Source organism: Phalangium opilio, unplaced genomic scaffold, assembly GCF_054372755.1.
Source record: "Phalangium opilio isolate 3A_F unplaced genomic scaffold, DU_Popi_V2 ptg001304l_1, whole genome shotgun sequence".
In the NCBI taxonomy this organism is placed as follows: Eukaryota; Metazoa; Arthropoda; class Arachnida; order Opiliones; family Phalangiidae; genus Phalangium; species Phalangium opilio.
Window position 1 is genome coordinate 607,388 of NW_028324256.1, and position 25,509 is coordinate 632,896.

General features: G+C 40.3%; 3 protein-coding genes across 3 annotated transcripts; 1 reads left to right on the top strand and 2 right to left on the bottom strand.

Moving 5' to 3' along the window:
- On the bottom strand, positions 1-462 carry LOC149583997 (uncharacterized). The gene has a single exon (XM_089863973.1). The coding sequence runs from the start codon at positions 460-462 to the stop codon at positions 1-3; it is 462 nt and encodes a 153-aa protein (XP_089720099.1).
- Positions 463-1,589: 1,127 nt separating this feature from the next.
- On the bottom strand, positions 1,590-4,881 carry LOC149583998 (uncharacterized). The gene is made up of 6 exons (XM_089863974.1): positions 4,744-4,881; positions 4,376-4,614; positions 3,536-4,310; positions 2,992-3,297; positions 2,362-2,942; positions 1,590-2,073 (listed from the first exon to the last, which is right to left on the bottom strand). Exons 1-6 carry the CDS (start codon positions 4,879-4,881, stop codon positions 1,590-1,592), a joined length of 2,523 nt encoding a protein of 840 aa, XP_089720100.1.
- An 11,998-nt stretch (positions 4,882-16,879) lies between these two features.
- On the top strand, positions 16,880-20,899 carry LOC149583999 (sentrin-specific protease 1-like). The gene is made up of 5 exons (XM_089863975.1): positions 16,880-16,979; positions 20,234-20,289; positions 20,360-20,518; positions 20,602-20,697; positions 20,762-20,899. Exons 1-5 carry the CDS (start codon positions 16,880-16,882, stop codon positions 20,897-20,899), a joined length of 549 nt encoding a protein of 182 aa, XP_089720101.1.
- Positions 20,900-25,509: the final 4,610 nt, after the last annotated feature.

Below are 25,509 nucleotides of genomic sequence, written 5' to 3' on the forward strand. Positions count from 1 at the left end.
TTAAAGACGATCGGGTGCAGGAAGTCTTGATAGGCGTTGCGGAAGCTTCGAAAAAGCATTTTGAGCCTTTTGCATCATCTTGGCATCACCTAAGAGAGATGGCGCCCATATCGGCGATGCTTCGTCGATTATCGGTAGAACTAGAGAGTTATACAACCCACGAATAGGTTTCTCCGATCGATGGTGAAAATTTCGCCGAACCAATCCAGTGGTGGATTTGAGACGCTTACAGACTTTGTTGGATTGGCTTGAAAATTTCAACTTAGTGTCAAAAAGAACCCCGAGATCCTCTTCCGTCGCTAGCGAACGTATCGGGGTACCATAAATGAGGTATACGTTGTTCGGGTTATGACGACCAAGATGAAGAACCGCACACTTATTGGCATTGAACCGCATATCATGTTCAAGTGCCCAATTCGCAACAGCTTCCAAATCGTCTCGTAAGAGGTGACAATCAGCCATATTACGAATGCGATTGGATAACTTAGTGTCGTCAGTGAATAAAGGGACAAGAGCATGTCGCACGACAGATGGAAGCAAGTTGTTATGTTTGTGTGTTGCCTTGGTTAGGTTGTGTAATCAGGCAAGACAGGTCATTAAAACGTGACTACATGTGGTTTCCTGTTCGATGACCTTGATCTGTGGTTACGCTTGCCGTTGTGTATGGCGTTGATTACGTTCGAACTGGTTCCGTTGGAGATGAGTTTCAGTTCTTTGGAGTTTCTTGCTGCCGTTTCCATGGTGAGAGCCATGGTTGTAGCAGTTTCCAAGGTGACGTCCTTAATGGTGATTAAGTGATCGTAAATTTGTTGATTGTTGATACCGAAAATGAGGCGATCTCTGTTCATGCTCTCCAGGTCCGTGAATTTGCAGAATTCGCTCATCTTCCGGAGTTCGGCGATGTAGTTGGCGATTGATTCTCCAGGGTGACGTGACCGGTTGTAAAACTTTACTCTTTCGGCCATATCCAATGGAACAGGGTTATAGAACTTGGTGAGAGTGTCGACGATGTCCTTGTAGCTTTTTGCGGATGGTTTGATTGGGTTCAGTATGCTCCGCAAGGTTGTGTAGACCGTGGATCCTACACATGTCAGGAGATGTGCCCTCTTCTTAGCATCCTCTGTGATTCCCATTGTTTCTCGTAGCCCAGAGTGCATTAGTCGGGAATGATGAAACATGAGCAGTAGTTCTGAAAGTCTATTCTTTCCTGATCGAATGTAAGTATGCTTTTGACTATTACTGAAGTTCGATTTGTTTAGTGTTCCTCCTAAACAAATAGTCACATCAATATCTAAGATGGGGTTTAAAGTCCAAAGTTTCGAGCTTGTACCCACGCCCTGCCCTTTCCTTAATTTTTCCAGTTCTTCAGAAAAGTCTTCGGCTCGCGCCTGCATAACCAAACCCCTTTCGGCCTTATCCATTTCCTCTGCCGTAAGTGGACCAACTTTCTTGTTCCCAAGATTTTTTCCATTCCATATCCATCTCAGGATCCATACCATTACTCGCTTTGCCCTTCTCAATTTACTGAAACGAGCCAGATCTATTATGGATTCGTTTTTAGGTAATGCAGCGCAGCTTGCTTGAACCACTTACTGATATTTTGGTCTCATTTCCGTTTCAATCTCTTCGACCGTTGGTGCCCTATTCCTTCCGGTTGGCCATTGATTTTCTTTAAGTTTCAACCACTCTGGGCCTCGCCACCACATGTAGCTTGTTAGCAGCTCTTCGACGTTCATGCCCCTTGTTGGCAGATCCGCCGGATTCTCAGTCCCTTTCACGTGGTTCCAGACAACTGGTTCCGTAATTGCCTGGACTTCCTGTACCCTGTTGGCCACAAAGGGTTTCCATTTTAGAGAATTGCCCTTGATCCAATGTAGCGCAATTTGCGAGTAAGTCCACATGTGGACGCTTGAAATTTCCTCGTGCAAATTGTTCATGACATATCTCGGCATCCGAGCTCCTAGGACTGCGCCCATCAGCTCCAACCTGGGCAAGGTTATCCTTTTCAAGGGTGCCACCCTCGTTTTTGACAGGAGCAATTTGACGCCCACGAGTTCGTTTGAATTCTCGTATCTTAGATATATTACCGTTGAATACACTCGTTCGCTTGCGTCACAGAATACGTGAATTTGACGTCTTTAGATTTCATTTTCAGTGAGACCGCCATAATAATGTCGAGGAATTTCGAGTATGTGTAACCTTGGAAGCTCTGCACACCAATCTTCGAACCTCTTCCCTAACTCTCCTGTTAGTGTTTCATCCCATTTGAACCCGCCTTGCCAAAGTTCTTGAAACAGTATTTTCATTCGAACGATGATTGGGGCCAAAAACCCTATAGGGTCGAAGATACGTGCTACGCACCTCAGGACACTTCTCTTGGTTATTTCCTTGGTGGTAATAAATTCCAGGAGCGACCGCAAATCGAATACTAGTGTGTCGTCTGGATTCCACATCAATCCTAGAACCTTCAGGTTCTCCTTGAGCTCTGCCGTTTTAAATGAATGACTCGGGACGTTCGACTTGGGCTCTGATTCTTCCTGATCCCACCTAGCCTGCAATGCCATTGAATTTGTGCGCCATTTTCGAAGGTTCATCCCTGCCTTCTTCATTAATTCTTTTGCCTTTACTGATATCTCGTACGCTTCCTGATCTCCTGAAGCCCCGGAAATCGTGTCATCCACGTACGCTCCTTCCTTCAGTAGTTGACAGAGTTTGCCCTGTTCATCTTCATGCTTCTTAAGGTGATGATGTATCGTAGCCGAAAGCAGGAATGGACTAGGAGAAGCTCCAAATGGTACTTTGGTTATTCGATATGTTTTGATCTCATCCAACCTTTGAGGATTTGCGTACCACAGAAAGCGAACCGCGTCTCTGTCCCTTTTCCATGTCCACCGTGAACGCCGTTTTGAATTTTCGAAACCGAATAAGAATTCCGAGTAGCTCTGGATTGAGATTTATTCCAGTAGACAAGCAGTCATTGAGCGAAGGCACCCCATTCTCGTGGGACGAAGCGTCGTACACCACTCGTAACTTGGTCGTATCGTGGTTTTCGCGGATGACCGCTTGATGGGGTAAATAATACCTTGGGTTATTATTCGAATAATCTTCTTCCTTAACCTCTTCAATTATTCCCTTTTCTTCCTGCTCCCGTATGACGTCTCTGTATCCCTTAAATAATACAGGATCTGTTCTAAATCTCTTGGCTAGTCTCAGAGTTCTTCTTTTGGCCACATTATAGTTATCACCATGCTTTTCCTTTTGTTCGTTCCATGGTAGGCACACTTCGTATCGGTCATTCTTAAAAGTTCTCAAAGTTTTTCAAAACCTTTAGTTCTGTTAGGGATTTCGTTCCATCTTCCTTAATCCCAATAGAATCAAACTCCCATAAAGCTTAAATTTGCTTGTTCAGTTAGGTTTCAGCGTCAATGACCCCAATTTTCATTACTGAGACACTGTTTACTCCAATTGACAATGCAGACGAATGTGACGATTTCGGTCCCTGTACTGACCATACGAAGATAGTCTCTACCGCTACCAGTTTTTCTCCTAACCGTTCGACCTGCCCTGTCAGGATTGTCCACATGTGGTCTGATCCGATTATTATTCCAAGGTCTCCATTGCCTGTGAAGCCTGAATCTTGTTCGTTTGCAACTTCCAGCCCTCTCTTTCGAAGTTCCACTGCCATGTCACCTTCTTGGATGGCAATGAGAGCGCTACAGATATTAGGAGACTCTAGCGCGTCTATTTCGATCCTCTTCCTGGGATCTCGAATATTTTCCAGCGTGATTCTAACGAGTCTTCTTTTAACCCTCTCTGGGGTATCGCTTTCAAATCTGTATACTTCCAGAATTTCTTCGCCGATAACTGTTAAGTTACAACGACGCGAGATTTCTTCCTTGATGAATGTTCGATGACTTGCGCTATCGAACAGGCAGCGAAGCCTTTCTTGTTGCTGTTCCGGCCCACGAAGCGTTGCCTGCGCCGATTGGAGATATATAGTTCTCATGTTCATTGGGTTTGTTGCCGTTGAACAAGTAACCGTGCCTTCCGTTCCGTTACTACCGTCAAGATTCGGTTGTCCGCTTACCGACGGTCCCGTCGCGATACCGTTTGCTGACTGTTCCTTGCTCAAACATAGAATTGGATGATGTTTGAAATTACATTTAGAACAAACTTCAAGTTCTGTCCTGTCCCAACAGTTTTTCGCGTTATGACGCGTTCCAAGACACACGTAACACCTCCCCTTCCTCTTAAGGATAGCACACTTTTGTTCGACCGTTGTTTCCCCGCACGCGCTTGACTGATGCCCGCTGTCCTCGCAAAACATACAGTTCCTTCACTCTACCACCGTAGCTAGAGACAACGCGGTTGGTACCCGACTAGGCGTCTGTCCTTTTCCTTTCCAGTGATTTCTTCCATCCTTACCTTTACTAGGGTTATCGCGACTGTCCGAAAGCGGAGGGCTGTTTGTTCAGGCTTTTTAAACCCGAATGCTCGTTCGCGGTTTTCCACATCATCTCCAAAATATTCAACTAATTCCATCACCTCCCACGACTCTTTCTTTCCTTCAGCCGTACGTGCAAATTCCAAAATAATGTCTTGTGGAATTCTTTCCTTTAAAATTGTCCGTAACAAGGTTCCGTAGGTTTCCGGCCCTACATCTAACGCCTTTAAACTTCTAATTTCTAATTATAACGAGTCATGCATTCTTATTAAAGCTACAATGTCCTTAGATGACGTCACCTTTTCCAATTGTAGAAAGTTCTTCATATGTTTATCTACGATCTTGTCCTGGCATCCAAATCGATTTTTCAAATGGTCGATTGCCTCATCGTAGTTAGATGCGGTGGCCGACATGCCCTTAATTGCTCTACTAGCCATGCCTTCTAAATATGAATTTAAATAGGTGAACTTATCTATTTTGTTTATGTCCTCCCTTGAGTGCACTGCTGAATCAAATTGATTCCAAAACCTAGTCCATTGCGTTGGGTCTCCGTTGAATTTCACAATAGTCACAGTTGGTAGTTTCACTAAAACCGCTTTTTCGTTTTCTCCTTTGCAGCAACCGCTTGAGCCCGAATGTCCCGATGTGCTCGCGCTGTCCTCTTTTTCCCGCCGCGTCTTCCCGTAAACGTTGTTTTGCCAATGTTTTAGCTTCACTAATTTCCTCCATATACTCAAGTAAAATTCGATAGTCCTCGTCGAAATCATTATTGTCCGTGATTGCATTTTGCACTTCTAAGTTCAAAACTGGGAGTAAAGATTCCTTTTGAATAAGTTGTTCCAGCCAAACTTCCAATCTTTTCGTGTCGACCGGTTCCGTATTAAGGCAATCATCCATTTTATTCATTAACCTCTAATTGAAGCCTTTAAACTGCCTCGTTTCCTGACCGTTGTCGACGCCATTTTTCCCGGTTAATTTACTATTATTTACAAATTAACTTGTCCAATTATATAAAGTTCCTATTTTCCCCGAGTTTCGGCACTAAATGTTGCATTATGTTGTTGGGATATCATTCGTATTTAAGTAATTTTCAAATACTCCCGAAATTATCATTCGCACAGAGTAACAAACAAAAATATAAGGTTTATTTGACTGGTGTAAAAAGGTAAAACTTATTTCGCCTATCCTTAGAATCTAACTGATTTTTTCTTAACAAAATCCCCCTTTTCGCTGGTGCAAAGGAGAGGGTTGTTTTTAATTTTTAACCCCTCTTCCAAAGCCCCCCACGAATGGGGCCTAACCCAGGTAAGCTTTTGCGCCACCAAGACTCCTAAGCTGTCAAACGCTCTCGTCGATGACACACAAACTCTCCCTTATTGACCACCCAAGAGCGCGTTTCTTGCTAACTCCAAAACTTTCCACTATTTCTTATAAACAGTTTCAACACGCTGGCTCCGCGCTCAGCAGCGTGGCGTCAAAATCCAAAAACAAAAATCCGATCAGTAGCACTGAGCTCTATTGAACGCGGCTCTAATCACGGTTTGCTCAACTTCTTTAAAAAAGAAAAGAATAGGCCATATTTTACCTTTATCTATCTACTTGCCGTTCTGTTCTTCATTCGTAACTTTTATACGAAGGAAACTTAAACAACACCTGTTTAGAAAACCAATCAACTCTAAATAATAAATTTTGTTAGAGTTGATTTTTTAGTTAAAGCGGTTTAAGGTTCCCCCACACCAAGAAGAAAGTGTCGCAGCGTGGTGGCGGCGGCGGAAAAATCGCGATCGACGCGACAGTGTACATATGAAGCGGCTAGAGTACAACCCCACACCTGGGTGGAAACTGCGCCACAAATATGGAGAATACCACACGCTGATCCCACACCATCGGAAGGGGGAACAGCGCTTTGACATTTACTTGCGAATGAGTAGCACGTCTTTTGACGAATTATTGGGTCTGATCGACAATAGAATTAGGAAACAGGATACAAATTATCGTGAAGATATCTCACCCGAAGAACGCCTGGCAATTACATTACGGTAAATATTTCCCAACAAAAACATCTCTGTAAAAATATGCCAAGTTGTTTGGCCGTAAAAAGAAGTGAGATCTAAAATACGGCCAAGTTATTATCTCCAGGTGAACCAACATTTTATTCGACTTAAAACTTCTCAAGAATGTTTTTCTGACTTGGCCATTAGCATTTCAAAGATTCGTTTAATTCCAGATATGGATCGAAATTAAAATATTAAATCAAATTGGTTAAATATTCTAGAATAGCCTTTGTGGTTAAACTTGTAACTTCCGTTCTTCAGCTTCACGGGCGCAAAGAAGAAGGATGCAAGTTTGGAATGCTAATGGCCAAGTCAGAAAAACATTCTTGAGAAGTTTTAAGTCGATTAAAATGTTGGTTCACCTGGAGATAATAACTTGAACGTATTTTAGCTGCTGGCCCATTGAACCGAATCCCATTAGACCGAATGTCTCATTGAACCGAATCCCGTTGGATCGCATGTAGCCAAAATGTGCGGGTTTATTATCTTAAAATTTTCATCGCTATTAAACGATATATTTTTAACGCCGTATTTTAAAACCGAATTAAAAAATACCTCTTTTGGTTTTAAAGAAAATACCCTTGTTCTTAAGCTTGCGTCTATCAATACACTATCCTATATAAATAATTATACTGTGATGGTCAAATCCCAAGTTTAAAAGGATGCCTCTATTGTAACCGAGCCGAATCAAAGCCAACCTGAAATAACTCGTCAAACAATCAATATTTTGGAAAAGGCATATATTTTTTATTCAAGGAACTTAACAAATGTAGTGTTAAGTGTTCCAGAATCTTTATAAAAATAATTTAATGGAAAAGGCCCGCTTTTATAATGCAAGGACCTCAATGAAAAAAAATATTTTGGAAAATCGGTTATCCTACCACTTCCAAACCTAACCTAACCCTACCTAACCCAACCTAACACAACCCAACCGAACCTAACCTAACCTAACCTAACCTAACCTAACCAAACCTAACCAAACCTAACCAAACCTAACCTTACCTAAACTTACCAAACCCAAACAAACCTAACCAAACCTAACCTTACCAAACCCAAACAAACCTAACCAAACCTAACCTTACCCTACCTAACCCAACCTAACAAATCATAACCTAACCTAACCCAACCTAACAAATCATAACCTAACCTAACCCAACCAAACCTAACAAAACATAACCTAACCCAACCCAACCCAAACAAACCTAACCCAACCAAACCTAACCTAACCTTAACGCTCTAAAATATTACCGTAATTTAAATAAAATTTACGCAAAATATTTCAAATACTCAAAGGCCATTATTGCAATAGTATTTTTTATTACTTTATAGTTTCCCACACTGTCTAACGTAACTGCAATTAAGTTCAAATGAAATTAATAATCAATTGCATGAAACTATTATTACGTTGTTTACTTTTTCTTTCGGGGAATCGATCCAAGAACTGTAGCACGGTAGTCCGATATTCTTCCACTGCGCCACGGTGAGACGAAAGTTCCTATCGCTAAATTAACTTATATAGCCTTATAAGTAACAATAATATTCTTAATTAAAAAATCCCAATAGGCAGAAACCGCGCAAACGGCGGGATTTAAAATCATATTTCAGATAAAATCTGTCGATTGGGAATTCGGTCGAATGGGATTGAATCCAATGGGAGGACGCCTAGATGCTGACGTATGAAATTATATAGAATCTGTTCCCGTTAAAAACATTTCGCTGTCAAATAATTAAGGCGATAAAATACAAAATGAGCTTTTAGCATTTTCATTTTTCACGGTGGAAGAGATTAGAACACTTATTTCGAGTAAATTGTGGCTTTGTTACTCCTAAAATGAGGTCCCTCATTCTGATTTGTGGCTTTAAAAGCAGTGTCGTATTTCGGACATTTATCGTACATTCAGAAAAGGTTTTCATGTGTGTGTTGTTACATCTTGTATAAGTTTTAAACTCCAATTCGAACTAGAGTCATTATCGTAGCTGATTTAGCTCTTTGTTCCGAAACGCCGCATTTATACTCGTTTTTGATGTAAAAATTCTAATCATAACAAATGTTTGAACTACGCAATTACAACCAAACTTTTCATAACGATTAAACTAAGTAAACTTCATTTCAAATTGCAATACATATTATAATTTCTAGTTTCTGGCCCTTTGTGGGTTTGAAAAAGCGTCGCGGAATGCAATACATCTAATAATTTCTAGTTTCTGGCTCTTTGTGGGTTTGAAATTGTCGCGGATTGTGTATAAATGCAGTTTTTTTAGGACTGCGAAGCAAAACTCGTTCTTGTATAATATCTGTCCCTTTTTGGGGAGAAACGTTACTCTATGATGTCATTGGTGGCTTCTTCATCTTGTTGGGCTTTTCGTACTTCTTCCAGCGTGAAAGAGTGGTACAATGCATGATTGGCGGGAGGAGCTAATCCGCTACTGGTTGAGGACGAGGTCGCCGTCATTGACGAGGATTCCGCTGGACTGGAATCTTCTGACGAGGACGGTGAAGTCATGTCTTCCAAGGACATGGCTAATAGAGGGACAGGCGCTCTTGATAATGCGTCCGCAACCTTGTTCTCAACTCCCTTCTTGTGTATGATCTTGAAGTCATACGTCTGCAAGTACATTGCCCAACGAACAAGTCGAGAATTTGGTTCTTTCAGAGTGAACAACCACTGGAGCGCTTTGTGATCGGTGATCACAGTGAACGGTATGTTCTCCAAGTATGGCCGGAACTTTCCAACTCCCCAATGGATGGCAAGACATTCCTTTTCCGTGGTGGTATATCTTCGCTGTTTACTGGCATAGGCAATAGGTACCTCGACGTCATCTTGGATTTGCGACAGGAAAGCTCCAAGTCCGGCGTCGCTAGCATCCGTTGTCAGGATACACGGCAACTTAGGGTTGTACGCCGCTAAAGGAGGCGCCATACAGATCGCATCCTTGATGGCCTGGAACGCTTCCTGCTGTTCTTTCTTCCACTGGAACGGAACGTCTTTCTTTTTCAGATGATTTAACGGGACAACGATCTTGGAATACTGCGGGATGAATCGTGAGTGCCATCCCGCCATGCCCAGAAATCTTTGGATTTCTTTCACGTTCTTGGGGACGGGAAAGTCTATTATCGCCTTAGTCTTGGAGGGATCAGTATGAATCCCTCGTTTCTTTAATTATATGCCCTAACACGGTCGCTTCGCTTTGCGCAAAGCGACATTTCTTCGTCTGAAGCGTAAGTCCTTCTTAAGACAGTCGGTGAAAGACATATTCCAAAGCTTGTAAATGGTCTGCCCAAGTACTGGATGGAATGACGATGTCATCCAGATAGACACAGATGGAAAAGTGGTGTCCATCCCTGAAGACTTCGTCGATGAGTCGTTGAAACGACGACGGCGCATTGCATAGACCGTACGGAAGTACCTCAAACTCGTACTTCTCCGCGTGCGTGATAAAAGCAGTCTTTGCTTTTGCCTGCTATCTGCCAGTAGCCGCTCTTTAAGTCCAGTGCTGTGATAAACTTTGGGGCACCCATTTTTTCTAATAGTTCTTCTATTCGCGGAAGCGGATACGGATCTTTCACGGTAACTTTATTTAAAGCGCGATAGTCGACGCAGAAACGTATCTTTCCGCATTTTTGGTGGACAAGTACCACTGTCGACGCGTAAGGACTAACGGATGGTTTCACGATTCCGTCGCGGATCATTTCGTGAAGATGATCTTCAATTATCCGTTTTTTCTCGTCGCTAACACGATACGCGCGTTGACTAACGGGAACATCGGTGGTAGTGTGTATCTCGTGGTACACTAAATTAGTTCGACCCGTTTTTTCCGATAACAGTTTTGGAAATCATAATAATAAAGTTTTTAAGTCTTCCTTCTGTTTAGGACTCAGTGTAGGCGACGCGACAGCTTGATCAATATCCTCTATAATCTGAGGGGTCGGAGTCTTTAACCCTGGGAGATTAAGCACGAATGAAAACGTTGTTCCGTCAATCTGACAAGTCTTTGTACATAAATACAAAACGGCACGATGTTTATAAAGGGAATTTTTTCCCAAAATAAAGTTGTTTGGTAGTGAGGGAACTACGTGAAATTCCTGCTTTAGTTTCAACTGTCCAAAGCGGAAGTCTATTCGCGCGCGTCCCTTTGTAAAGGTTTAACGTCCAACGCCTAACACTATACATTGAGTCTCTTCTTCTTCCGGAAGGACTAAGTCTGGTTTTAAAGTTCTGACTAAATTACGCCACTGATATAAGCTGATAAAACAAGCATCAGCGCCTGAATCTAGTCTAGTCGCGAAAGTCCCATGCGAATATACAGCTTCTATGGCTACGGGAGGATTTACCTCACAGCGACGCACATCCATAGAGCCAATTTCCATAAGGGGCTTTATTTTCTTCGCGCGGCGGGAAGACGTTCCCCTTTTTGCCTTCCCGCTTTCGCGTTTTCCGAAGCCTGTCTTTGCGCGACTTCTTGTTTGTCCGGACAGGTTGTTGCATAATGCCCTAAGAGTCCGCACTTATAACATTCTGGCTTAACCTGCGTAGGAGTCTTTGGTCTATTGGTATTTCTTGCATTTGATGTCGCAACTCCTCCCGGCGGTTTAGTCAAAACCGCGGCTGCGGGAGAATTTCTTCTCCCACTGGATTCACGCGAGGTAGACTTTGCACTGTCTCTAGGATATAATGAGCTAGAGGGGGTCGCTCGTAAAATTTCTTCTGTTACGCGGCCCTTCTCTATAAAACTGCGCATTGTCCTTATGTTGTCGTTGAAGACATGGATGCGTATTTCGGGGAGGATATTTCTCTTGCAAATACCAACAAGTTCGGAGTCAGTGTACGGAACGCGTAGGTTCTGATTCATCGCGGTAATACTCGCGATGTACGCGTCAAAAGACACACCGGCGGGTTGTATAAACTGCGCTATTTCAAGGCGGAGGGATTCCTCCGCTCTTACCTAAAAGATATAGTCTCTAAACGCGCCTTTTACTGTACGCCACGTTAGTGTCTGATTAGGCCTATTCAAGTCTCTAAACCAGATTAATGCACGGCCCCTTAATATTTGGGGTAGAAGCGCGATAATGTCATTGTCTGTCATGCTGTGATATTCAGCGAATTCCGTCAAAGTCCGAAGGAATTCCGGCGCGCTTTCACCTTCAACACCACTAAATATTAAGTCAGGGGGTGGTTTTGGCCTATTTTTGGCGGATGGTCTAGTTCCTATGTTTGCTAACGTAGTCGCAAGTGTTTGAATGGTTTGGATCAAAACATTGGTCGCTGCACCTTGCGGTAGCGGCGGCGGAGGTGGGATTCCTCCTGCCGCTTGTCCTTGACCATGCGTAGGACTAGTACCAAGGCTTGGAGGAGGAGTGTTCCTCCTCGGGGGAGTATAGGATCCCGGTAACTGCGCGTTAATCGCGTTAAGCATGCGGATCGGCAGGATTCATGACGCGACAGTTAATTAGTTTAAGCAATGGCACAAGTAATGTTCACAAGTACGCGTTAAGTACAATTGGTAATGATAGTCTTAACGAATCCTGGCAAGCTCGCCACTTTATGTAACCGTAAAATTTAAACGTAGAAAAGGCGGCCTAATTTCACGGCTCACAAAGATAATTTAATAAAAACTAGCAATTAAAGAAATTCCCAGGTTACCCGTTTAAAGGTCTTATTGACCATGACTTTATAATTACCAAGTAGTCCATTGTTGTAGGAAGAATAACGCAGAGAGATAGAACTAGATTACAATATTTATTTTGGGCAAAACAAAAGACACGTCCGTACTTGTTCGCGTTACAAAAACTACTGCCCTTTAGCAGGCGGCGGCGGGGGTTTTTATCCCCGCCAACATTTAGTTTTTTATCTTTTACAAAGAGATAGTGGCGCTTAAGGCGCCACTTGTGAGAGAAATTGTAACCATAAATAAAACAAAAAAAAATGAAGCAGACGACTTCGGAGGAACGTGAAGGTCGTCGTTGCAATAGTAATAATAGTAATTCGACAGTTGCCGTGCAAAAGTATCACCTGTGCCCAGCCGGGCAAATCTTGTTCGAGAATAATTTACGGCTTCCGCAGCCGTTTTTCGAGGGCCTAAAAGCATAAAACTTTGCATTACCAAAGTAGGAAATCCATGGGCACTTTTATAGTTTTATGGTTACTTTTTTACCTTAATTAGTCAAGTAATTAATTGGAAATTAGTTATTCTTACTAATTAGTTTGATAAATAGATGCCTAATTTCTAATTGAATTTAATTAGTTTCTATGTCTAATTGTTAATTGGCTAATAAATTAGTTCGTAAATACTTATCTAATTGCTAATTAGCTCAGCTTTGCATGAAGGTAAAACAATACGGAAGATTTTATGGGTAATTTCTAAAACATCCGTGTTACTGAAACCATAAAAATAATATGAAATCAAGGTTTTTCCAAAGAAGAATTAACTGTTGTTTAACTTACCATGTTCATTGCGGTGCTTTTTCTACAAATTAAGATAAAATCAAATTTAGCTCCATAAAACTATTGTTTACAGCCATATCTAAACTTTGTGGAAACTTAGAATCGGATTTGAAACAGTCTGGATCTACCATTTCATTACGAGTCTTGTAACGTATATTTGTGTTCCTCCACTTTTGCAATGGAAAAGGGGAGGGCGGTAAGAATTTTGACCTTTATTCTTTCGAGTTGGTTTTAAAAGCTTATTGAAACTTGTCAAGGCTTATCTAGATTTTATGCCCCTTTGAAAAGAAACTATTGAAATCAAGGGCAAAACTTTTAAATCTGGGACCCAATACGGATTGGTCAGTTTAAGGGTTAAAAAAAATGTTCCAGAAGTTTCTCGGGCCAGGTACCAGGATAGTGACTCAAGGTCTTGTTGCTTGGGTCTAAATCAGAGTGACATTTCTCTGGGTTCTTGGAAAGTATTTTACTTGCTAGGTATTTCATTTTACACTATGGATATAGGGGTATAGGATCGTTCTAGAAAGTACTGTGTCAACATTGAGGGGCTAGTTCCTCATCTATTGTACGAAAGAATTTCTTTTCAGTTTATTTTAAAGGGATAGGTTTAAGTTTAAAGGGCTAGTATTATCTTTATAGTGTTAATTTAAGGTATTTTGTTATAAATTAATGATTAATCGAAAATTTAATTTCATTTTTGAGTTAAGATGGCTACAGGTTTTACGGGGTATTTTAGTTTTTCCAGAATACTCTAGAAATCCAGCTTTGACTGTGCATTATTGGTAATAACGTCATAATTTTAACCTGGGTTTTATGGGGTATTTTTAATTATTCCAAAATGATCTAGAAAAATCAGTAGAGCCAGGGTTTTACGGGGAACCATAATTTTTCCTAGTTGGGTTTTTAGATGAGTATATTTCACCCTCAGCACAATCTGGGGTTTAATCCCCCTTACCCATTTAATTAATACCGGTGAAATTAATGGTTTGAATTTTAGTCTAACTAACATCTCAAAATACTGTTTATTTCTTGAATCGTAATTCACTCTATCTTCGTACTGAATTTTATGAACAACGACAGCCGAGAATCGAACACGCTTCATTGACCTGTCAATCAACGCCCCCTTGTAGCTGCGAGAGCAGGGTGCGTCAATCAAAGAAGCTTAACCTTAAGGTTACACTATACACAGACCTCCATCTTAGATATTTTCTCATCCACCATCTTACCCCTTGCTCCTCGCTCCTCCCTGCCTTCCACTGTATGTTTTGGTATCGGCACAAAGACCCTACTATTAGGGTTACTACCCGATTAATCGCGAATAGTTAAACCTAGTATTCGCAAGAATAGAGTTAAATATTGGCGAAGTAAAAATATTCGGTATTCGATTTGCAATAAACTATTCGATTCGGATTTTGATAACGAAAATCTTTTGGTACTCCGTAACCGGTTCGATACCCAAAAGTGGTATTCGCACACTCCTACTAGATATGACCAAAACATACGGTGTTTGAAACTCAAACACTATTCCTACCTAAACATGAGCATTTTAAAACATGATAAAAAATATTTTGCATTTTCGTAATAAGGCAAAAGGATTATTTTCTTAACTTTTTTCTGTGTACACTGAAGAGAGCCCTTAGTCAGGGTTGGCAAAAACCCGGCAAAAACTAGTTTTTGCCGGGACACGTGGAAAAAGCCGGCAAAAACTAAATTCATGGTTACAAAGTGGTAAACTAGCGAGTTTTAAATGCATTTCCGCGATGTTTGTTAATGTTACGTTAGAAAAATAACAAAGCTATTTTTTATTTTAAATTTCAGGTCTTTATTTCTAAATAAAATTTTAGTATTCAAATATGCAAGGCGTTTTTCTATTAAGCATTTGATAGCAGAACAAAAGTTTAGAAGCTGTTTCAATTTTGAGCCTATTTCGAAGTTTCCCATAAATAAAAGACAAATTAGAAAACATTCGTTCTATTGAGGCTGAGCTAGCTGGACATGTCAAAATATGGCTAATTAAATTAGTGAAATCTTTGGGAACAGAACTACTTTTAGAAACGGCTTCTCACCAGACATTTGGTTTCATATTTTGAATGGTACTTGTAGTGAAATAGGAAGATGGAAAAGGTTGATCCTTTGCTTCGTAAGGTATGACATATTGTATGAAGTTTTCATCAATGCTTCTGGTCCATCTTCGGGCTTCGTCCTTCTGATCATCATCTAATAGTTCACCATTATGTTTTGGATGAAGGAGATATGCTAATATATGTGGGGCTTTAATGGCATTTCGAAACCTCTTCATCACAGTCTCCTTCTTATGAGCAAGATGTTCATTTAACAAAAGTCCAAGGAAAATATGGCAGGTGTCTGCAATAGTTGCTTCATATCCTTGTAGAGTGTCTAATGCTATTGCTATTGGTTTAAGCTGACTTAGAAGGTCTTTAAGTTGCCTTTGCAAATTGAAATCTCTTATTTTTCTAACAACAGACTTATCCATTACGTCAAAATGCTCATTTTCTATGCTTAAATAGTGAAAGTGGTTTTTTAAATAGCATTCTATTGTGTCAACCTGACTATTCCATCTAGTGTCACACGGAAGCTGGGGTTTCACATGGCCTAAACATTCTCTGAGCCATCCATTTGCAGCATGAACGTGGATCTCAACGATATGTTTCATTAAAGCTGAAGGGGTTAAATCCTGTCCAAGTAGATTAAGCCAGTGAGAAGCGCAACCATACGTAATTTAGTGATCATCCGACATTTCCAACTGTCTTCTCATTTTAGCCATTGTAGCTTCATTATCACTTACTACAGTTCTAATATCACAACTATAGTCTTCTTTAACCTTTTTAATTGCACCTTGAGAAAAGGCAGTCATGTAGTTTGCGTCCTTTTTCTTTGAAACGGCGTCAAGAGATTCCATGAAGTATGGTTTACCTTCAACTTGAATGCAGGCCACAGTAATTGGATCATTATGAACGTTGCTCCATCCGTCCACCATCAAGGTTCCTTCTTTCCCTTTAATGGCGTATTTCATTTCTTCTTGCATTTTCTGATAGGAATCATCTAACAGTTTGCCAGCTAAGGCTTTTCGGTTTGGTGGAACATATCCAGGACGTAAAGCGTTAACCATTTTCACAAAGTTAATATTTTCCACAACAGAAAAGGGTATATTTGACGAATAAAAAAATTCAGACACTAATTTATCCAATTGTTCTTTTTGCGAAAGGTTTGTAGTAACCACATAGTTATCTAATACGAAATTACGCGTTTTCGTTTTTCTCCAGTTAAGTGTGCTGAATCCGCATTGCCTTGGTCTTCTTCACTTGCATTATTTACCATGACGACGTCATCATTGGGTTTATCTTGAGCCTAGAGTTCATTCCGTTTTGACTAGCATTATTTACCATGACGACGTCATCATTGGGTTTATCTTGAGCCTAGAGTTCATTCCGTTTTGACTCTTTTGAGCAGAGCTTCGATAAATGATTTTTCATCCTGTCCGCCTTATTACTTAAAATGTATCCGCATTTTTTACATTTTGCTTTGACTTTGCAATCAATATGGATTCTATCAAAATCATTCCAAATTGCGTCCAATTTCCTTCCTCCTCTTTTCAATTTGGTTGGTTTTGAAAACTAGTCAGATTATACACGTGTGATCGCGTGGTGTAAAATGTGATTCTAACGCTTCCTTTCGAATAATTTTCACAATAATTTCGGATTTTTGGGTGGTCTATTCATTGATTTTAAAGAAGGGGTTGTGGAAAAAAGGGGCCTTGTAGACTCTAGACTGGCTATGCTTTTAGCGAATTTTAGGGATAGGATCACGTGACTAACGAAGTTGGCTGTAGTACCATCTGTCGTTGAGTGACGAAAATAAATCTCTTATTTTTCTGATTGGATTAGAGTCTGACTCATGGGGTAAAACTGGTTCTGCGCATGGCAAAATCAAGCCAATCGGGCTATCTCTTTCCAGAATCAAAACCCGCGAACGAGATCAGAGCCGTTAGAAAAATTGGTTGGGTCTATTGGGAATGTGGTATTTTTCATTTCTTGGAATAATTTTAGTACAAAAAAAGAACCGACAATAGAACATATTATGAGATGGCTATCCTTTTCAATTTCGACCAATAGTAACGAATAATTTAACTAAAACAGAAAAAACATTAGCAAGTGTAAAAAACCGCGGAAAAAACTAGATTTTGCCACCCAGATTCTACCAGATAAAAACCGCGGTTTTTTCCACCCCTGGCAAAATCCTGCCAACCCTGGGTATGTGTAGTCGAGTTGATGGCGAATTGAATAAATGGTAAGTTCTCGTCCCATCTTCGGTGATCTCGACCAACGAACGTCGAAATGATTTCTCCCAGAACTCTGTTTGTGCGCACCACGATGTTTCTCTGAGATTGATACGGAGTGATGTATCGTGGTTTGACTTTGAACATCTTGAGAATGTCCTTCCAAAGTTGAGAAACAAATTGTGTCCCGTTGTCGCTTACGATGGCTTTCGGACATCCGTAGCAAACTATCACGGAGACGAGTTTCTTCGCACATGTTCTGGCGGTGATGTTCTTCATCGGGTACAGTTCGACAAGTTTAGTGGCATAGTCCGTAAATACCAGGTAGTATTTGTGATGGTGACGGCTTCTTGGTAGAGGTCTCATCAAAATCAAATGGCTCTGTAATGGCCGTAGGCTGCATGAGTGCTGGACGTTTTCTATTGCGGGCCTTGTGCATTTGACACAAAGGACATCCGCGGACGTACTCGGTAACGTCCTGCCGGAATGATGGCCACCAGTATCTGGCCCGAACCTTATCGAAGGTACGATCTCGACCTCGATGTCCAGATAGAGGGTGGTCGTGAAATAAGCGGATGGCGTCCCGTAGGAACCGCTGTGGCAAATACATTTTCGCTGGTTGACTACCATAGGCCTTTCGATACAAGACATCGTTCTTCAGTTCGTAGTACCGATGTCGTTGAGGATTATCTCCTGATAACTAGACTATGATGTCATGGGTGGCTTGTTCATCTTGTTGGGCCTTTCGTACTTCTAGTGAGAAAGAGTGGTACAATGCGTGATTGGCGAGAGGAGCTAATCCGCTGCTGGTTGAGGACGTAGTCGACGTCATTGAAGAGGATTCCGCTGGACTGTAATCTTCTGACGAGGACGGTGAAGTCATGTCGTCCAAAGACATGGCTAATAGAGAGACAGGCGCTCTTGATAATGCGTCCGCAACCTTGTTCTCAACTTCCTTCTTGTGTATGATCTTAAAGTCATACGTTTGCAAGTACATTGTCCAACGAACAAGTCAAGAATTTGGTTCTTTCAAGGTGAATAACCACTTTAGTGCCTTGTGATCCGTGATCACGGTGAACGGGATATTCTCCAAGTATGGCCGGAACTTTCCAACTCCCCAATAGATGGCAAGACATTCCTTTTCCGTAGTGGTATATCTTCTCTGGACGTCGGTCAGCTGTTTACTGGCATAGGCAATAGGTACCTTAACGTCATTTTGGATTTGTGACAGGAAAGCTCCAAGTCCGGCGTCGCTAGCATCCGTTGTCAGGATACACGGCAACTTAGGGTTGTAAGCCGCTAAAGGAGGCGCCATGCAGATCGCATCCTTGATGGCCTGGAACGCTTCCTGCTGTTCTTTCTTCCACTGGAACGGAACGTCTTTCTTCTTGAGGTGATTTAACGGGGCAACGATCTTGGAATACTGCGGGATGAATCGTGAGTGCAATCTCGCCATGCCCAGAAATCTTTGGATTTCTTTCACGTTCTTTGGGACGGGAAAGTCTACTATAGCCCTAGTCTTGGAGGGATCAATGTGAATCTCTCGTTCATTAACTATATGCCCTAACACGGTCGCTTCGCTTTGCGCAAAGCGACATTTCTTCGTCTGAAGCGTAAGTCCCGCTTCAGACAGTCGGTGAAAGACATATTCCAAGGCTTGCAAATGGTCAGCCCAAGTACTGGATGGAATGACGGTGTCATCCAGATAGACACAGATGGAAAAGTGATGTCCATCCCTGAAGACTTCATCGATAAGTCGTTGAAACGACGACGGCGCATTGCATAGACCGAACGGAAGTACTTCGAACTCGTACTTCCCCGCGTGCGTGATAAAAGCGGTCTTCGCTTTCGCTTGCGGATGGAGATCTATCTGCCAATAGCCGCTCTTTAAGTCTAGTGCTGTGATGAACTTTGGGCACAAATATTTCCTAATAGTTCTTCTATTCTGGGAAGCGGATATGGATCTTTCACGGTCACTTTATTTAACGCGCGATAGTCGACGCAGAAACGTATCTTTCCGCATTTCTGGTGGACAAGTATTACTGGCGACGCGTAAGGACTAACGGATGGCTTCACGATACCGTCGCGGATCATTTCGTGAAGATGATCTTCAATTATCCGTTTTTTCTCGTCGCTAATACGATACGCGCGTTGACTAACGGGAACATCGGTGGTAGTGTGAATCTCGTGATATACTAAGTTAGGTCGACCCGCTTTTTCCGAAAATAGTTTTGGAAATCGTAATAATAAAGTTTTTAAGTCTTCCTTCTGTTTGGGACTAAGTGTAGGCGACGCGACAGCTTGTTCAATATCCTCTATAATTTGAGGGGTCGGTGTCTTTAACCCAGGGAGATTAAGCACGAATGGAAACCTTGTTCCGTCAATCTCACAAGTTTTTATACCAAAGTCCAAAATGGCACGATGTTTATACAGGAAATTTTCCCCCAAAATAAAATCGTTTGGCAGTGAGGGAACTACGTGAAACTCCTGCTTTAGTTTCAACTGTCCTAAGCGGAAGTCTATTCGCGCGCGTCCCTTTGTGAAGGTATAACGTCCATCGCCTAACACTATACATTGAGTCTCTTCTTCTTCCGGAAGTACTAAGTCTGGTTTCAAAGTTCTGACTAAATTACGCCACTGATATAAGCTGATAAAACACGCATCAGCGCCTGAATCTAGTCTAGTCGCGAAAGTCCCAAGCGAATACACGGCTTCTATGGCTACGGGAGGATCAATCTCACAGCGACGCACATCCATAGAGCCGACTTCCATAGGGGGCTTTACTTTCTTCGCGCGACGGGAAGACGATCCCCTTTTTGTCTTCCCGCTTTCGCGTTTTCCGAAGCCTGTCTTTGTGCGACTTCTTGTTTGTCCGGACAGGTTGTGGCATAATGCCCTAAGAGTCCGCATTTATAGCACTCTACACGACTTAAGTCGTTTTGCTCTAGCTTAAACTGTGTAGGAGTCTTTGGTCTGTTGTTATTTCTTGATTTAGGTGTCGCAACCTTTGATTTTGCCCCTCTCCCCGGCGGTTTAGTAAAAACCGCGGCGGTGGGAGAATTTCTTCTCCCACTGGATTCACGCGAGATAGACTTTGCACTGTCTTTCATTTTTATTTTAGGTGATCGATTTTCGTCACCAAAAAATCCAATACTATGACTCTATAGGAGGAAGTAATAATGCGTGTTTGAACTCGTTAAAGGATTATTTGGCAAAGGAAAGCAGGGATAAACGCAAAATTGAATTTGATATGAATGATTGGAAACTAGAAACAGTTAAAGTATTACATTATTTTATTATTTTTATATATTTATTGTTATTTAACTTTGCAATTAATGTTGATCAACTCCCTGTTATTTCTAGAATATTCCACAACAGATCAATGACGGTGATTGCGTAATGTTTACTTGCATATTTGCGGAATATATTACCCGAAATGCTAAAATAACTTTTACACAAGTAAATATTAAAGTTTTATCTACCAAATTTAAATATTAAGTTAATAACATATTTTACTTTGCAGAGCAACATGCCAGACATCCGACGACGAATGGTCTATGAAATAATAATCTCAAAACTTCTGTATTACCTTTTTTCCTCTTACTGTAGTTTAAGCGAACTCTGCCCGGCCGCGCACAGTATTTCTGATAAGCATACATGAGAACCCGCCAGAAAACTAACTCTAACTCAAGTCCACACCCGAAAATGCCCAATGATGACACAAGCGTAATTTTTAATGAACTTAAAACCATCTCTGGCAAATTAGATGACATGCAATGCGATCTAAAATCAATTCGTACTGACTTATCCAATACCCAAAAGAAAGTTGACCAAATAGAAAATAACCAAACCCGTATTGAAACTATCCTAAATAAAGTCCAATTAGAAATCCAAGATATTGCCCCACTTAAAATTAATAAAAAATGTCTTCGTGGACAAAGACTTGAAAAAGTAAATGATAAGAAAACAAAATGGAATGACCGAAGCAACAGATATGAAACTTTTTCTTTAAAGACATGATTATAAAACATCAATTATTTGAAAAAAAAATACTTATCTTCGTTTTTTTCACCAAAATTATATTTGCATTGTTTTCGAAAGACAGATTATTCATTCTATATATCCTTTGTGGTATTAACAGTTTTCGAATGAAAAGGATTAGAATAAATATCCGAGTATGGATATAGGTTATTTTTAAAGGTTTCTCTTTTCGAACTATAAGGCAAAACGTTGTTTAAAACGACTAAATTCAACCGAAGGAAGAAATTTTATCTTTCATCATGATTGACATTTTAAACGTCGCTTTAGGGTGCTTTGGTTTTGCGCCTGCATTTATTCGACCACGATTCAATTTGGGTCCCATTTTTTGGGTCGATGATTTAAAATGTTTTATAAATGAATCATTAAAATCTGGATAAAAGACATTATTAACAAAAAACCTTTGGTATATTATTGAGTGCGTGAGAACTGTTTTAAAAGTTGTGATTGAATTAGTTTGGTATGACTTCAACTCGCTATGAGGAACACATTGTAGAGCAAACGTATAACACGAAACACGTAAATGGACACCGACAAATGGTGGGCTGCGTATTTATTTCACTATTGGGCTTAGTTTCCAGTATTAAAACGCATTGTAGTTCAAATTAAAAGCTGCAATCCTTTTAAATATCACTAACGAGGAACTGTTTCTATCATGGTCTACACTGGAAATCTAGCTGTAAATATAAACGATGTCGCATGTTTCTGTTATATAGTAAATCTTTGACACGAACCATTTTGAAAAGAATGGAAAATTTAATGATACAAAATTTTTGGGCAAATGTAATTTTGGTGAAAAAAACGAAGATAAGCATTTTTTTTCAAATAACTGATGTTTTATAATCATGTCTTTAAAGAAAAAGTTTAATATCTGTTACTTCGGTCATTCCATTTTGTTCTCTTATCATTTACTTTTTCTAGTCTTTGTCCACGAAGACATTTTTTATTAATATCTGTTCCTTCAGTCTTCATTTTAATTAAGATTGTTAAGAAACTGTTGCATTTTTAAAATCTGCACTAAGCACAAACATAAATATAGGGGAGCGTAAGCATAAGGGACCTAATATTGCTAGTTAGTTACTAATGCTTTCAGGTACCAGTTAATCAGTTATCACCAATGAGATTAATTTATCACTGAAAACATCAAATTTTCATAATAAAATTATTTTGGCCTTTCCTTATCCCCTGGCTTTGAGCATTAAAATATTTAAAATAACTCTGAGGATTATCTAGAATCATTTCTACTGATATTTCAAATTCAGAAGAATCAGAGTCATCGTTTTGAGTCTTTCAGATGATTGGCTTGGACTTATGTTGCTGGTATTTGGTTTTCGTTGTAGCAGTGTAACCAGGGATAAGGGAATTGAGATGGATTGCAAATGATGATGGGCGACCTACGGCACCGTGTCTCTCCCAATGTACCTCGCGCACGCCCCCACCCTTCGGTAGGCGATTGCTAAGTGCTGCCGCGTAGCGCCATTTTATTTGTAAGAGAGCTAGCTTCTAATTTTAAGATAGAGGGGGCGCCCTTTACAATTTCATCCAGTACGAGTGTACGACCCTACCTAACCGCTGAGGATGCTGGGAGGACTACGGTGCCGTAGGTGGGGGTACACAGGCAACGCTATAGGTATGGGGGTTTCCAACACAAGGTGTAACCAAAGAGAATATAGGGAAGGAGTGGAAAGAGGGGAAAATCTTGTTGCTCTTTTTCTTTGAGGCATTTCCGTTTGAGACATTTAACGGTATCGTAGGTGGCGCGACTGAGCCGGAAACTCCCTCGTACCACTAGTATAATTTAGGGGCAACAATGTAATTTAGCCTTGTGGAGCGGGGGATCTTCAACTCCTCCCCTATATTCTCTTTGGTGTAACTGAGACAAAGTTTCTTCCTGCAAGCATAGCCCACTCGATCCGCGCTCATGGACGCAAGCTGCTCGCGCTATATAATAATATTTGACCACGTCGTCTGCTAAACTTGGGAATTGGACAATTAAACTTTTTGAGTTAATGTCTGGACTCTGGTTACCCTAGCATTTTCTTAGTGGTCCCGTGGTTTTATTTTTAAACTGGTCATTTGCCCTGTATCATTATTGTGTAAGAGACAGCCTGGCAGCCCCGTATTTGTTTACCCTGCCCATAGCCCACTAGATCACGCGTAACACTACGCAAGATGCAGAGCATTGTCCGTGAGCATGGATCGAGTGGTGCTATGCCCTGCCTGGCCAAGTCAGTTGACTTAGGTGAAATATTTATTACTTCTATGCGACTTAATTCTAGACATTCTTGAACGAATCATCTTGTGAAAATTTTATAAGACAGGCTTCTGGCGCTGGGTTTTTTTCTGAGCCAAATTTGCTTTTTAAATTTAAAAAATATTAATTTCAACCGTTTTTCCTCTCTTCAGAAATTACTAATGATAGTGTGTAACATATTTATCCAAAATTTATATTAACTAATTAACACACTGTACATCCCTTTAATTTGTAATTTCGCGCTTGGAAGAGGCTGAATTAAAAATATTGATTTTATGACAGGAATTAGTGATAGTGTGATTGAATCTATCATTTATTTTGCCAGCAAAAACGTCTCTTCGTAGCGGTAACCCTTGTCTAGAAACAAGGGAATGAACCCTTCTGCGTAGTTTGAATTAATCTACTTTACACATCAAAAATGTATCTAATTTAAACAAAAAGGTTTATTCTAAATAGCGGTTATAAATAGTAATTAAAAACGTAACTGTTACCTAATAAAAATGATTGCAAGAGCCGGGATAAAAAACTGGTTTGTCAGCAGCGTTTAGTGATCGTGTGATTTAATCTATCATTTATTTTACCACTAATTTAAACAAACAAAATGATCTGCGCAGTGGTTACCGTTGACCGCATGCACCAGATTTAATCTCTGTAGCGTTTATCGTTGGTAATCTGGCCATTGTTTATTGTTTTCTTAGGTAACGTTAGAATGAGCCCAAATAATTAATAATTGAATTGTTACCTAGTACAAATGATTGGAAGGACCTGAATTAAAAATATTGGTTGATTTGGTGACAGGGTTTAGTGATAGTGTTATTGAATCTATCATTTATTTTACCAGTAAAAAACGTATCTTCGTAGCGGTAACCGTTGCCTGACGGCACCAGTCGAGAAACTAGGGAACGAACCCTTGTGCGTAGTTTGCATTGATCTACTATAAACAACAAAAATTGATTTAATTTAAACAAATTACCTAATTAGCGGCTATCGTTGGCCAATGGCACCAGGTGAAACACCTTAAAACGAACGCAACACGGCCAATTGGTCTCTAGTCTGCAATAGTACAATCAGCCTGTCTTGAACTTTTCACCGAGGCTTAGTGAAATCAGTGAATTTAAAAATTATCGGCTAAATCTTAACTTTAAATTCTTTTGTATTAAATTATAATGAAGTTTAACTTACGAGAATAAAATAAAATTGGGACTAATTAACCCCTTCTTTTAGATGAAAAGTGAAAAAATTCGCCTTAAGCTCGCCCATAAACAGAGTGGACGACGCATTTAGTAAACAAAAAACTTCGCTCTATTAGCGGTAAAACAGCGTAAGTCCAACAGTACGTTTCTCTATGATTTTTGCTAGGATTATACCACGTAAGTCCAACAGAATAAAAGGTCGTAAGTTTAAGTATGTGCTTAAAAGTACAAAAAGTAATACTTAATATTAATTGTTTTCAAAAAAACTTCGAAAGGCACCAGTTTAATGTTCAACCTTTCATTTAAAACCATTTTCAGACCTATCGAATAAACAGTCTTCAAAAAATGGTCGAGACCATTTGGCTATCACAGCAAACATTTCCCATGTTATTCCTATGGGAAAATTTCCCTTTTTTTTGCCAAAATGTCTGAATGTTTTTATTGAAATGAAAACCACCCTTAGCAACTTTATTTTCTATAATAAAAACTAATGGAGGGATCTCTTTGAAATTTTAACCACATATTAAGGGTCCGAATTTTAGTTCAGTGGAATTTTTTCAAAGCAGTAACCATGATAGGAAAAAAGTTACATCGAATCAAAAAACCACCCTTATACATTAAACGCAGTATGAGGTCTTATCTAAGAGAGCAACCGCTCTCTCAGAATAAAGTTAGAATTCTACCAGAATATAATTTACCCCCTACGGTTATATTAATTAGCATCATTGGTTTTTTTCCACATGAGTTACTTGTGTACATTTCGATAGCTGAATCAGTCTTTTGATT

What these genes read in the sequence shown, in the direction of transcription:
- LOC149583997 (XM_089863973.1), bottom strand. Translation starts at nt 462, where the DNA reads ATGGCTGATTGTCACCTCTTACGAGACGATTTGGAAGCTGTTGCGAAT.
- LOC149583998 (XM_089863974.1), bottom strand. Translation starts at nt 4,881, where the DNA reads ATGGCTAGTAGAGCAATTAAGGGCATGTCGGCCACCGCATCTAACTAC. An exon ending in ACTTTCTACAATTGGAAAAG is followed by an intron (nt 4,615 to 4,743) that starts GTGACGTCATCT and finishes ACAATTTTAAAG; the next exon opens with GAAAGAATTCCACAAGACAT. An exon ending in AAGGACAGACGCCTAGTCGG is followed by an intron (nt 4,311 to 4,375) that starts GTACCAACCGCG and finishes TTGCGAGGACAG; the next exon opens with CGGGCATCAGTCAAGCGCGT.
- LOC149583999 (XM_089863975.1), top strand. Translation starts at nt 16,880, where the DNA reads ATGGCAAAATCAAGCCAATCGGGCTATCTCTTTCCAGAATCAAAACCC. An exon ending in TTGGGTCTATTGGGAATGTG is followed by an intron (nt 16,980 to 20,233) that starts GTATTTTTCATT and finishes TTCTTGATTTAG; the next exon opens with GTGTCGCAACCTTTGATTTT. An exon ending in GGAAACTAGAAACAGTTAAA is followed by an intron (nt 20,519 to 20,601) that starts GTATTACATTAT and finishes TGTTATTTCTAG; the next exon opens with AATATTCCACAACAGATCAA.